At 34.3% G+C, this 15,398-nt stretch overlaps 1 protein-coding gene across 3 annotated transcripts in view; it reads right to left on the reverse strand.

The window, feature by feature from the left end:
* Positions 1-15,398, reverse strand: part of Thsd7a (thrombospondin type 1 domain containing 7A) — a 336,736-nt gene that overhangs the window by 198,266 nt on the left and 123,072 nt on the right. For all 3 annotated transcript variants that reach the window (XM_069996588.1, XM_069996587.1, XM_069996586.1), the window contains exon 2: positions 24-855. In XM_069996588.1, coding sequence (XP_069852689.1) covers positions 24-855 — 832 coding nt within the window. The remainder of the gene's footprint in view (positions 1-23; positions 856-15,398) is intronic.

Genomic DNA, 15,398 nt, shown 5'->3' on the forward strand with positions numbered 1-15,398 from the left:
AGAGTGTGGACACACCACCTTACCTCAGATCAGCAGCTTTCCCGGTCTTGTTAATACACATAACCTCCCTGGTTTGATATCCGATCTGGATGTCCCAGAATTTGTTCTCTTGCCTGTTCTGCCTGTTTCTATTTCTCTTTTTCTTGATCAGTTCTCGGGCCTCCGGATCCTTCACCCCTTTGCCTCTCTCCTTTTCCCGCTCTTTGTTCTTTCTGCGTCGCCCAGCCTGCCTGGACACTCTGGGGTGCGGCATGGAGCAGGTGCTCCAGGGCCCCACCTGCAGGCTGTACAAGCTTTCCTCCGCCTCACAAGGACTAGATTGGCACACCTGAAACTCGGTCAGGTTCGGGCAGCCCGAACCCCCGAACTGAGGGGGTGCCACCACGTGCCGAGTCCGGTGCTGGAGCCCACTGCCACAGGTCTTGGAGCACTCAGACCAGGAGGAAAACTCAGACACGATGCAATCTTGCTGGCAGGGAATGAGGCAAGCCTGTTCCAGGAGGGGCTTGGGCTCAAAGTATTCACAGATGATGTCCTCCGCAGGAATGTCTTTATCTTTCTGGATGCACGTTATCTCTCTCACCTGGATGCCCTCTTCCCCCTTAGTACACTCCAGTGGTTTCTCCAGGCTCTTGGAAATCACAGGCTTACACTGATTCCAGGGTCCCAGCTTCCAGTCGTACAACTCTTTGTGCCAGTCACACACTTTAAAACAGTTCTGCTGGTTGTGAGGCCTCCCTGCCTGCTTGCAGTTTGTGTGGAGTGTTGTCCAGCCTTCCACGTGAGCACACCACACGGCCCTGGTTTGGATGCCTCCTGGACCACAATCATCTCCCATGCATCGGCCCCACGGACCTGCAAAACAACGCAAGAGTTCACGTTGCTGCTAGAAGAAAAGGCAAAGTTAGTATATCACGTTCCAGAAAGACCTAGTACATTAACTTCCCTGAAGTCTCATGAAAGTAGGTCCCTCTGCAAAACGGCTGGAAAAATGATGATCTTCATTAAGTACTTTTTCTTCTTCTTCTTCTTTTTTTTTTAATGAAAGAGGAACTGTGCCACTGTGTCTATATACAGCAGTGTCTGGGGCAATTTCACCTTGGGTCGTTTGGGGATTACTAAAAGTTTGCTTTATTTTAGGTAGTTAGAAATCCTTGCTCATAAAGGACATTGGAAATTAGTCACAATGAATTCATTACTCCTGTCTCACAACCATTTTAGTAACTGGCAAAGAAAATAGCCCATCGTGAAAGATTACTTCTGCAGGCTTTTCTTTTCCTGGGTAATTAACTGTTTTGTAGAACATGCTCTCTTCCACTTCATTTTTATCGTAATAGCCTGTGACTGCCTAGGTCTAACAGCTGTGTACTGAGTGCTGACAGAATCTAAAGTGTTGACTTTGAAGGGAATTGAAGCCAAGCACATATAAGATCTTCATGTCAGCACATTTTACCTTTACATTTCCAAAAACAAAGTTATGCACACACACACACACACACACACACACACACACACACACACACACGTGTGTATAGGTATATATGTATGCATTTATATGTATTTATTTGATTTAATTTCCTTAGTGAGATACAGATATATGTTAGGGAATTTAACCCCAAAGGGTATTTTTAACTTACTGAGGGATGATTTGAGAGTTTTATCAATTTGTTTATTTCCTGAATATGAACTAATTAGTATCGTAGAACTGTTTTATGGGATACTCATGTCAAAGGTTTTAGAATGGAATGGAAATTCTTACCTAATAAATCTTTCTGCAAAGACATAGAAACCTTTACTTCCTATATTATTACCTTTTGTAAGGAAAGTTATATAATTTTCCAAAGGTTTAAAGATAAACTCATGTAATTGAAAACTACACTTTAGAATTAGGAAAAAACTTAATAATTATATAATTACATGATTTCCTAAATGTGTTCCATGAATTTGAATGATTGAGACCCTAGACTGTCCTCAAGAAGTTCTCTGGGAAGGAAGGGTCAAGGTGATAATCTGTAGGGCACACACACACTTATACGCACACACACATACAATTTTGCCACCCTTCATGATTACTGCTTCTATTTAAAAGAAAAAAAAGCTATTTTATTATTTATTTGAATTGCAGTGGAGATTCTGTATAAGATTTTTTTTCTGCAAGAGGCTTCTACTGCTCAAAAGCACAAATACATTAAACTAGGCCAATCATCCTGGTTGACAATAGCAGCAACCACAATGGTGAGTGATTTGCCAAGCTTACATCTTCCTGTGTATTTATGAGTCATTCATTCATTCATCTGTTTTGGTGATACTGGAGATTGGGTTGAGGGCTTCACTTTGCTAGTGCTCAACTACTTTAGTCACTCCACAGCCTTTTTTTGTTTTTGGTTTGCTTTTGATAGGTTCTCGTGCTTTTGCTTAGCTTGCTTGAACCAAGATCTTCCTACCTCCATCATCCACATAGCTGAGATTACAGGCTAGTACCACCATATCTTGCCTGTAAATTCACATCTTGAATGAATAATAAAGAACAATCTAGATTTTAGATTCACTTCTCACTTGTAGTTTCATGGTACATTCAATAATTGAGAGTATGAGTAGACATGTTCTTCAGACAATAAAAGCAGTTGCTCATCTACACAACAAGAAATATAAAAAAATATGCTTATACTATGTACTCATTTGATTTTGAGAAAGATGTTTAAAATGAGAGATGTTATCTTCCATATGGATTTCATACCCTACTTATAAATGGAAGAGACATAAATATGCTAAGCACTCATTCTTAACATCTAAAATGAGCAATGGTAATTTGCACAACCTAATACAAAGTTCATTAGCTAAAATGCTATGAGGAATTTATAATTCCTTAAACAGTCTTCCTTGAGTGCTGATATCAAAGCTTTATAAATTAAAAAGATAGTCAATTTGTTCCAATTGTCAATAGAAAATACTGAAAATACTTTAAGTTTATATTTTCATTGCCAAGGAAAATCCCTTAGAGAAGTGTTATTGTATTTCACATTCATAAAACTTATGATACTTGTCATTAAAGACTGAATAAGATGATAGATTTTAAAATTAATTTCACATATTTCATATTTCCTTCCTTTTTCCACTATGTTTGAATAATCCTTATTTCCTACCTGACTCAACTAAATCACAGTCAAAATTTCAAAAGCAATTCAGGAAAAATATTGATATATTATTGCTTTTCATTCTTGATAATACTCATGAAATTAGACTGATTAAACAGATTAGGTCTCTAAAAAGTTTGATATTTATTCTTGTAATAAAAACCAATGTTTAATATTGTAGGTAAAATATAAAATTTTCATTTAAAGGCACTTACCTTTTAGATAGGTGAAGTGCATTATTCAGTGAGTGCATTTTCATTATAAAAATCTGAGCACATAGCATGGCGCCTGTGGCTCACACCTGTAATCCTAGGTACTCAGGAGGCTGAGATCTGAGGGTCATGGTTCAAAGCCAGCCCAGGCAGGAAAAACCTTGAAACTCTTATCTCCAATAAACCACCAGAAAACCGGAAGTGGTGCCTTGGCTCATGTGGTAGAGTGCTAGCCTTGAGCTGAAGAGCTGAGGGACAGCTCTCAGGCCCAGAGTTCAAGCCCCACGACCAACAACCAAATAATAAATAAAAATCTGAGAACAAAAACATGAATTGGCTTCAAATCTCTATGCCATTGTTATGCAAGAAAACATGTATTTAACAAATAATTCTTTTTTCCTAAAAAACACAAGAACTGTAAAAATAATGAAACAGACAATACTGGTTAAAATTTAAATCTGAAAAGCATACTGGAAATATGGACTGGAGAAAGCCTTAAAATTATAAATTAGGTAAAACAAAACAAAAAACCAGACTGTAATGTAAATAATTACCTTGAAAATTATTGGTGGGTTACTGACACTGAAGCAAGGAAAGTTCCTTGTGTGTTCTCAAAGCACCCTGCATCTTTTTCGTATCATGTCTATCCTAAATCCAATTAGTTTATATGATAATTTCCAAGTATTATCTTATCACATAAGACCATTTCTATGCCCCCTCAGGATAGGACTTTGTTTTTTGCAACAACTTTAGGTCATGTTCATAGAATAAACTCAACGTCCACTGAATGAATGAGAACAAAAACTAAAGAAAATAATTCCAATTAATCTCTGGATTAGTTTCATGCTAATTATAGTTAAGAACAAAATGTGCTTTTGGAATAAATCACTTCAAAATATAAAGATTTCTTATTTTTTACTTGTTATTGAATACACGAGAATATGCTAGTAGCATATTTTATTAGTTTAAATTCATTAAAAATATATAGTAATTCTTACTGTCATGTTCACTGGATACAAGGACCATATGTGTTGTATTATATCACATATATTTTATCATTTCACATATATTTTATCATATTTATTTACAAAAACCTGTTATGGTACTAATTGAATGGAACAATTAGTTATTTTCCATAGTTTCATTGTATCATGTAATTTTTCTGGCTTACTATTAGATGAACATCTTCAATTATTTTGTTTAGAAAGGATAAAAGTTAATCTGTAGAACTTACTATGGAAGTGATCCATGGTTGATTCAATTTCAGCAGGACAAAAGAATTTTTAGACACACTATAATAAGTAAGAAATTCTAATGTTTGCCTAAATAAGAAATTCTAAAGGTTATTTATGTACCTTACAAATATAAATACATTTTAATGGCCATTCTAGTGATATCACAGATTCTTATTAACAGGCTATTCACAGATTACACTGTTGGGCTTATTTTATCCCAAGATGCTTACATTGAGAATAAGGAAATAGTATAGCCAAAAAAATGCCACAGTGATCTATAAAAAAAGTACCTACTGAATATACCTAGAATAATCCTAGCAGATGAGCAGAATAGCTCAATATGATCATATAAGATGATGCTAAGTGAAACGAACTCCAAGATATGAAAACAAGTGGTATTTCTTTTTTGCTGTGTTTAATGTACTATGCAATTTCTTTTCTCTGTTGGTTTTCCCCTATGGTTTATCCCCTGCTGTCACTGTACCCTGGGTAATATATATATACTCATATATATATATGTATATATATACATATATATGTATATATATACATATATATATATATATGTTTATCTGAAATAGGGAAAGGAAGGGAAACAACAAAATGGTGAAGCAAAGGACAAAGGTTGAGCCAATGCAACAGCGATACTCACAAGACACTATGTTGGAAATGAACTTTACAACTTGGGAGGAGGATTGGGGGGAGGGAAAGTAGGAAAAAAATGAGTGAGGGGTAACAAGTTAGATGAGAAATGTACTCACTACCTTATGTATGTAACTATAGCCCCCTCTGCACATCACCTTTATAATAAAATTAAATTTTTAAAAAAACCTACTGATGCTAAAGAAAAAAAGCAAAAATGCATGACAGTAGAAATGGCAATATAGCCATGATTGAGCCTAAAAAGAACTCATCCACTTTTCAGGCTTTAACTACTGTCTTATCTCTTCTCTGCACCTTGTGTATTGCACATATGTCCAATTAAGTGATCTCTGGAAAGATCAGATCTTCAGCCCAGTATACCTGATGAAAGGCTGTCTACTTCAGCCCTGCAAGCAATCTTGAAATAATCACACATTTACTTGAAGGGGGATGCATCAAAAATTGCTCCTGGCAACTAATAATTGTTAACCCAATTAGCTACCCTGTTTAGAGGTGCACAAATCCTTCAAAATGCAATTTGGGAACACAGTATCTGAACTCTCTGAAGGAAGACAGGAAGCCTGATGCCCAGTATAACACAAGAAGGGGCCATCCGAGTAGAACACATCAAAGATTTCCACACAAATGTTAATATTCAGCTCCTCACATTACTAAGAGTAATAGAAGGTGGTAGTGGAAAAGTGATGGCTGTGGAAGGGGGTGCTGCTTTTAATAAGCACAATAAGGATTTCCATTGGTTTGCAACTTGCTTCATTTACTGTTCTTGTGCATGATTGTTTAAAGGGAACGTGGAATTTCATTGAGAAAGACAAAGGATAGGCAGTTTCCTCCTTAAGGGTGTGAAAATATCTCCTTATGAATGGAAATATATTTTTGTGTACAGATTTGTAGTATTGTGTTTATTCACCACCATGTAAAATGTTTCTAGGATATAGGTCAATAAATATGAGCAGAACACTTAGCTTGAACAGATTTTATGTAAATTTAGGATGAAACATTGGATGTCATGTTACAGTAAAAAGTAGCTAAAGCAACTGTTCAGACACTCAACTGTGTATGTAATTGATAGACTTATAATAAAATATTTTTACATGGAGTCAGTGTAAAATTATGCAAAATTGTGACAAAAACTTTACATAAATGCTTCTTGGCTGAGTTCCATAGTTCAATATCATAAAAATAATTTTTCATTAATTTTTGGAATATGTTGATTAAATAGTGAGTTTATTTTCATTTCTGCCAAAGAGGATTTTATAAGATGTCAATTCTTTTTTGTGTATCATCTAAAATTCTTTATTCCTGTCTACAAAAGATAGCTTTCCAAATTTAAAATTAGTATTTTTCTCACCATGTTTAAACGTGACTTCTAAGACAGTTTTTTATATGTCAAGGGCATTAGAACAATAAAAGGCTGAGTCTATAAAAAGCCACATTATTGACAGGTGGCCAGCAACTGTTCCAAAGAGCCTTATAAAAGATAAACACTGTAAAAGCAGCATGAGAAAATTATGCAAACTACTTTCTGTCCTTATTTGCTATAAAACTCCAATGAATGAGTTTCTTGTTGACTAAATATGTTTGTGTCCTCCAAGTGAGATAATGTCTTTCCTATCCTGTACTTGGTTATAGAACAGTGTGTCCTACTTTAACACTGAGATCAAGGAGTATGTAAACAAGAATGTACTGAGCTGTCTCTTGGGTAATACAATATCATCAAAAATCTTATGTCTTAAATCCACAGGTGACTCAAAAAGTTCTGTTTGCCTTTATGCTAATAAACATTTGCAAAAAAAAACAGAAATCACTCCTAAGTGATAGGGGAAGATGTCCTTATAAAATCTTTTAAATATGTGTAACTAGTCTTTTTGTGCTGTAATTTCGCTAGACAACTAAATATGTATTTACCTTGGAGCTTGTGCTAAAGTTGTTTTATAATCTGCTTTTGTTTTTAACTTTGCAGTAATTATAAAAAGAATTTTAAATGATGAATCATAGAAAAGTAAAATAGACTCTTGGGGAGTAAAATATTAGTGAGAGGGAGAAACCAACAGAGAGGGTGAAGGAGGGTGAATATGGCTGAAGTATTTCATATGCATGTAAGTAAATTGTTTTAAGATAGGGGAGTGGGATGAAGAAGAGAGATAAATGGAGAGGGTGAATTTGATCAGAGTTCATTGCTTTATAAGGAAATGACACACTGAAACCTTGTGCAGCTAATATATACCTTGAAAAGAACCTCTAAAATATGCACCTGCAGAAAGAATTGATTTACTTCACAGTCACTTAACTCTACTCTTCTTTTCTCACATTCGGATTGACACTACAGTTATACATAAATTTGTTCTATAAATATATGATGCTTTAGCTCATTCGATTTGTGTACATTTAAGTTATTACTGATGTTTTCAGTATTGCAAAGAGTACTACAATGAACATCTTTGTTGTTCAGTGGTCATATAACTCATCCAAAGAATTGCATATTATCAAGTCTTAGCTACATGAGGCTCTATAGACGTGCCTGTCAACACATACCAGTCTACCCTTCTTCCAGCAAATGCCTTTGCCCTCCCTTGATGTCTGCAAACTGTTAAGTCTCTTATCCTGTGGAATTCTATGTCCCCACATACTCCATCCTTTGACTATATTTTGACTCAAAAGATAGCTTTATTTCTTTAACTTCAATTATTTATACACGGTCACCTCCAATTTGCAGAGGACTGCATAGTTTCAAATATCCCGCAAACTTCTATGGAATTGCTAATATATGTTTCATTTCTTTTTCTTTTCTCTTTCTAGTTCTGAAACACAATTTTGTTTGTTTTGTACTTATCTGATCATGTCAGGGAGAAACAAAGACTCGGGCATAAATCGTCTGTCTTGAAACAATCCCCTAGATGAGTAACCCAAATGCTTGGCATATAATGATACTCTGGGTTGATTTAAGGGTGACTATGCATTCTGCCTAGGAGAGTCATTTATAAAGATTTGTGAACACATAAACTAAAAACTACTCTTATTTCCTAAGCTAATGTAGGCTAAAATTTGTTTTCAAAGAAAACCAAAAGGAGAGTTCATAGGTTCTTTGGCTTGAATTTTAATTTAATTTCATTTCATTTAAAATATAACTCTCCAATGACATATCAATTTGGTAGATAAGGAGAGATCACAGTGGAAGTCAAGCTGAGCTTTCATCTTCCATAAGTAATTAAACTTTAAGAAGAAATTATCTGACTATAAAATTAAATGTTCGAAATTAGAGCAAGCCCTTAAATCTAATGAGAAAATGAGTGAGAAATCCATCACCATCATAAGCTGATTTTACCAGGGCTGACTAAATACAATGATCTGTTTTTAGGACTTATCAAGTTTGATCATTCTTAAGAAAATTTCTTCGTCTCTTTGAGCTCTACTTTATACAAACCATGTCATTAACCACTATCATTTATAGAATAAACCCTAAGTATCAGTCTCCCAGAAATTATCTAGGGTGAAGTGTAAAATGCTTTTCTCTTCCACATAAATATTCATATTTTTATGTGACAAATTTTTAAGTTCTGCATATATCAGGGATAACTTCTTCGGATTCCTGTCAAGTGAATAACTGATCTAAAGTTCTAAAGTTCCAAAATTCATGTTGCCCAAGTGCTTTTTCAAAGAACATTGTAGAATTCTATACCCTGTCTTTAAAAAAAGAATGAAACTCTAATGCTAAAACATGAGAGTCCTGACAAATTATGGTATGTGACATAAGCCACACAAAGAAATCTAGTATGATCCCACTAATACAAATGACCAAACCTCACAGAGAGGATGTCAGATGGAAGTTAATGGGGGCTAAGGGCAGGCGAATGAGGAGAATTACTGGTCATAGGGTACAGTGTTTGGGATGATGGAAACATGCTGGAGTTGGATGATTGTGATGGTTTCACAATCATGTGAATGTAGTTAATACCTCAAAATTGTTACTTAAGTGGTTAGTTTAATGTTATTTATGTTGTATAGTACATAAAAACTTATGTGAATGTAGTTACAACTAGAATTAGCCAATTTTTTATATTCATTTCTTTAATCTTCTGAAATTTAGAAGAGCTTCTTGGACACAGCAACATACTTTCAAAGTTCTAGGGAGTTCCTGCTCTGTTCAAAGCCTTAGGGAACTCTTAAAAACCTTCAGCCTAAAGGCAATTTATTTAAGACCTTCTAGCTGAAAGGAGAGCTAATTATAGATTTAATAAACTTTTCCTTGTCTTATTAACCACTGAACAAATTAAAGAGTAGCTCAAAGGTACCACCATTTTTATATTATTTCTAATGTCAAATATATTAATTAGGCAGTTACTGGAAATAATATACACTAAGTTCATCTAAGATGATGTTATCCTGTTGATGGGATAGCTGAAGAACAGTAGGGTAAGCAATTATTTTAAATGGTGAATTTGATCTTTACAGAGCAGAATATAGAAATGAAGCCCAAGAAACCACCTTTTAACTTTTTGATATTTTCATTATACATCTAGCAATACATTTCATTCAATTCATTTCTTGATTCTTTGGAACATTTTTTTCTCCAACCTTGAGGTAACAAATGTCTGCATAGCTGTTACTTTTTACATTTTTTAAATCAAATTTAGTTAACAGGTATCTATTAAATTTTAGTGTTCTCTCACATATAATATGAATCAAGAAAAAAACTTCCCTAAAGGTATATAACAATAAGGCAAAAGAGATGATAAAAAGAAAATGCAGACAATGACAGTTGCTTCCTTCCTGGTACTGGGATAAGACCTGGCCTCACTACAAGTAACTACTTAAATATAACAATTAATTCAGTTGCTTCTTATAAAGCTAGTGTTACACAGTTAGAATAAAGAAAAGTTATGATTTCCTAACTAGAGGTAGTAATACCTTTTTTGTGGTTGTCTTAATCAAGGGCATATGGACTCATGCATATTTTTATAATACTCATATTATTTTAATACCCAAATGCTGTAATTATAAAGTATTAGAAAAGCAAATAATTCAAGTATTTGTCACCATTAAATGTTAGTCTGTAGCTCTCTGAATGTCTATAAATACACTTGTTAAAGATAACTTTTTTCCTACTAAAATACGTTATCTGAAGGTAAATATTAGCACTGCAGGACCAAATTAATTTTTCCAAAGTTGATGAGTCCAAGGAAATGAGTCTATGGTTTAGGGTAACAATTTATATAATTAGTGACTTGGAAATATCTATTAGAAACTACATTAATCTTTCTATGATGAGGAAAAATCTAGTAAAGTTTCTAAAATTGCTCAGCTCAAAATTACAAGATAAAAATTAGGCGATCAGTTTAAAATATGAAAGTGAAGTCTTCAAATTCTCAAATATGTGAGTTGTGAAATATCTTAGTTTTTCAGTACTATTTTCCAGCTTTATTATGAGCAATACATTTCCATAGCATTTACTGTGTGTTTGTTGTGTAAAAGGCAATATGTGTTTTAATACATTGTTACTTGAGTCCATAAGCCAGATAGATTTTAACTATCTTTATTTTGATAATGCTTTGATTGGTTATTTTATATTTGTTTTAGTCTTTCAATGGCTACTTTTCATCATTTTGGTGATTGCAAATCTGAATATTAGAGACATTGCTGATTCAGACAAAAGGTAATCCCCAGAGTTCAGGATATCTTTCAACCTAGTTATGTGATTTCAGGGCTCTGTTCCCAGGCAGTTTGTTCATAACCATTTACCCTGGCATACATTTTTCTAAAGCTTTTAAGCTCCAAGACAGACATTAAGATATACTTGAGATACTTCAGCTGTGTTTCAGAGTAAATCAGCCCATAATCAGCTCTATAAATACAATGGGAAAATAATTTTCTTAACAAACAATATCAGGATTGGTTGAAGTCCAGTTTGTACTAGAAGTTAGCAAAAACAAACCAACAAGGAAAGCTATGAAAACACCACAGTCAGGGGGCTCAACAATAAACAGCAAAAATTCTGAATATACTTACTATACTGTTTTCTTCTCAAAATAGGTTAAGATACAATGCAGTGAAATCAATGTTCATTTCTCTGCGTATTTGAATGAATAGTGTATTGATTACAATTTGGCAACAGTGTTTACCACCATATGGTATGATAGCTCAGATTGTCTATGATGTATTCTAAATCACTGAAGATAACATTAGGCAGGTAAGAGAGTACTATCCAAGGCATTCAGAGCAAGAACTCAGTGGTCAGAGATGTCTCTTGGAAAAAGCAGTATGTGAAAATTAATAACTTGCACTCTTTGATCTGGAGTTATACAAACAACTCATGGGAGTTAAATGTAGCATGTCTCTAAAACACTATACTAGTTAATCAGTACTTTTCACATCATCATTTTAGCTGGAAATAGCATATGTGGAAGAAAATCTGAATTAAGTTATATAATGTTAAGTGTTTCTAATTCTGATGAAAAGCTGTGTCCTTTACTCTAAAAATCAGATACTCTTATTTCCAAGGAAATGTCATGCCTCAAAAGCAATGTTGATGCAAATAATTCTGTCAGTCATTCTTTAATGAATTGAGTTACTATCTTTTATCTTAAATTAGCCCAAGTTCTTTCTAGCCTAAGGTTGTTAAGATCTTATTAAAAGTTAGGAAATTAGTGATGAAGACCCATTTTCTGATTTTTATTTTGCTGAATATTTTCCCTACATTTGGGCATAAAATTTCCTTCAATATTAAATTTCAAAGGTTGAAAAGTTCTGCAAGAATTAAATAGCCCTCCTAAAAATCCTATTATTTCAACACCAGTTTATATGGCTAAATTATACTTCAAGAAATGTCCATTTGATTCAAGAAAATGTAGTATACATACACAATGGAATTCTATGCCTCAATCAGAAAGAATGACATTGCCCCATTTGTTAGGAAATGGAAAGGCTTGGAAAAAAATTATATTAAGTGAAGTAAGCCAGTCCCAAAGAATCATAGGTCCCATTGTTTCCCTTATTTGCAATATCTAGTATATGTCTGAGTCAAGCAGAAAAGATCAGATAAGGTGATGTTAGGGAAATGAACCCTAAGATATGCATTCAAATGTTTTTTTTTTCTTTCATGCGATTGTTTCTAACACATTTATAAGATTCTTTGTTGCTTTGTATGTCCCTCCCCCACAGAATAACCCCTGCTTTCACTGTATTTGATGTAGGCATAATTTGTGGAGGGGAAGGGGAAAAACAAATTGTTTAAATAGGGATACAGGTGGACCCATTGCAACAATGAGAAGTACAAGTTATTATGTCGAAAAATGAACTTTACAACTTTGGTGGGGGGGTGGGGAGGATTAGGTGGGGGGGCAGGGGAGGGAGGATGGGAAGGGATGGGAAGGGGAAACAAAGGAGGAGGCTACAATGCTTGATAAGAAATGTACTCATTATCTTGCCCATGTAATTGTAACCCCTCTGTACAGTATTTTCACAATAAAAAACAGTTAAAAAAAAGAAATGTCCATTTGAATACACGTGTAGATGTACTATTTTACTTGATTGAAAATTATTTACTTATTTATTTTACTTGACTTAAAAGTGAGGGTGCACTACAAAGCTATAATATAATAATAAATAACTATATATTTTTAAAAATTATAGAAATGTATTTAAGACAGATAGTTATATGGGATATCAGGAAGCTGACAGATGTACATTCAGATGTAAAATTTAAAGCTGGAGGACAAATTAGTGATGAATAAGGAAAGGCTTTGTTAGCCACTGTCTTAAGACCATCAGAAGTCAAAAGCAGATTATACAATCATTATCCACACCAGGTTGAGAGCCTCATTGTTCTGTGTGCTCTGCTCAGTATCTTCTAATTCTACACAAGGAGCCTTTAATTCAGATGAATATCTCACATTAGAACTATATTTCTCAAACCCTAGTTAGTAAATTACAAAGTGCTCTCAGGTTCATAAATAATTCATTAAACTATGATTGAAAAATGATTAGTCATCTTAGAGACCATGATTTTAAGGACTGACAGAGATTTGGCAACTTAATCTTTCTAATATGTTTTGTACCATCATTGAAATACAGGAATCGAAATATTCACACAGTAAGGCCAAAGGAGGATATCCTTAGGAGAGGATCAAAAGGGCTCAGTATCTATGTGGATGAACATATAAAATAATGATTATCAAAATCTATTTCAAGAAATGGAAAGAAGAGGTATTGTTCTTTCCATGTTTTCCCCTTTGTCACTGTTGTTTTATTTCTGTACCTTTTGTCTTGTACGTCAGTTATTTGTTTGGGGGAGGGTAAGGGGAAAGCACAGAAATGATGCTGAACTAATTCAGCAGTGATACTAACTAAACATTATGTTGAAAATGAACAACTTGTGAAGAAGGGAGGGGGGTGAGAGGGAAAAACTGGGAAAATGAGGGAAGAGATGACACGGTGCAGAAAGAAATGTACTCAAACCTGACTTCTGTAAGTGCAACCGCTCTGTGTATCAACTTTACAATAAGAATTAAAAAAAAACTTTCTTTCAAGCTATACTGGAATGCTGCTGGTGCCAGCTGTCATCCTTAGCATCATTGCAAATGTTAGTGTTGAATAAGTATACTTACTAATTTTTTCTCATCTATGAGATTTTCCTTTATAAAAATTCTGACTACACCTCTGCTGTTTTTCATTTTGGCCTTAGAGTTGCTGCTTTCCTGGACCACAGATATTCCCATATCACATATCACAGAACAATATAGGATGCTAAAATAAAATCAAGTGGAGTAGACTAATAAGAAAATCTTCAACTATTTGAACACTCATATAACTTTTATTCACATATATATATATAAAGAGGTAAATTACCTCACATCTATGTCAACATAAAGCAGTGTACTTCAAATCTGTATAAATTCTCTGCTAATGTATCTGATCCAAATTCTGTCAAGGTTCAGAATGTCACACCTTTTACCTTATGCTGTGCAGTGAATTTATTTGCCATGGCCATCCTTCTGATAATTTCTTAGGTAAGTTATGTTGCTGCAACATAAGAAAAAAGGCACATACTAAGAATCCTTGCCTGAAAGAAAACCTTAGCCTTCAGTGATCCTATACTAAAAGTGACTCAAGGAACTGTACCTTTGTGTAACCCAAAAGTTTTTCCAGAATCCTTAATCAGCCACCTTTAGCAATTCAGTTTCTGAGAAGTTACACATTGTATTATCTCTCCAAACTTTGCCTCTCAGAAGCCTAACATATAGTCTTTCTGTGTTAATTCAATATTCTCTTGATGGAGTTGAAATATTTAAATAAAAATATACCCATAACAAATTAAATTCTTTTTTTAGGAATAAGTTCTAGGACAAAAAATGCTGTGGAAATTAACTGTTGGCTGTTCATTATTTGCTGGAGTACAAGGGTCATAGGGGTTTGCAGTTCACAGATGGTCTCCAGGCTAACTAGATCTCACCAGATGGACAGAAGAAACTTGTATTTGTACTTCCTACATTTTATTCTCAACCATAGTTTATTATTTGCTTACCCTTCCTTTCCCTTCCATTCCCTTTCCTTCCCTTTCCTTTCCTTTCCTTCCCTTCCCTTCCTTCCCTTCTCCCCCATCTCTCTCTCTCTTCCTTTCCCTCTCTCTTTCTTTCCTTTCTTTATAGTAGGGTGAGCATTGTGGATTCTTTCATGAGAGTTGAATTCAGGGCCTGGGACTTGTCCCTTAGCTTTATTTGCTCAAGTCTGGCACTAGACCCTTTCAGCCACAGCACTACATCTAGCTTTTTGGTAATTAATTGTAGATAAGTCTTTTCAATTTTCCTACTCAGGCTGACGTCAAATTGTAATCCTCAGATATCAGCCTCCTGAGTAGTTAGGATTAAATACGTGGGTCACTCTTGCCTGACTAGAGTTTGTTATCTTTCTCTTGAATTCATCTTGATTTCAAGCACTGGTTTAATTTCCTTGTTTTTACAAACCAGTCTTTTATTTTTGTGAAGAATTAATACCTGTGACCTTTATAACTGAATATACTTAACTGAATGATTCTATTTAATTTAATCGATATTATATGTACATAGTATTTTAAGCACACAAGACTGTCAATCCAGAGAATCATTCAGAATTAGTTTTCTTCTCATTAACTGAACTTCCAGAGTAGAGAAATACCTCAAATT

The sequence above is a fragment of the Dipodomys merriami genome, unplaced genomic scaffold (assembly GCF_024711535.1).
Source record: "Dipodomys merriami isolate MVZ:Mamm:240054 unplaced genomic scaffold, mDipMer1.0.p SCAF_5, whole genome shotgun sequence".
Classification (NCBI taxonomy): Eukaryota; Metazoa; Chordata; class Mammalia; order Rodentia; family Heteromyidae; genus Dipodomys; species Dipodomys merriami.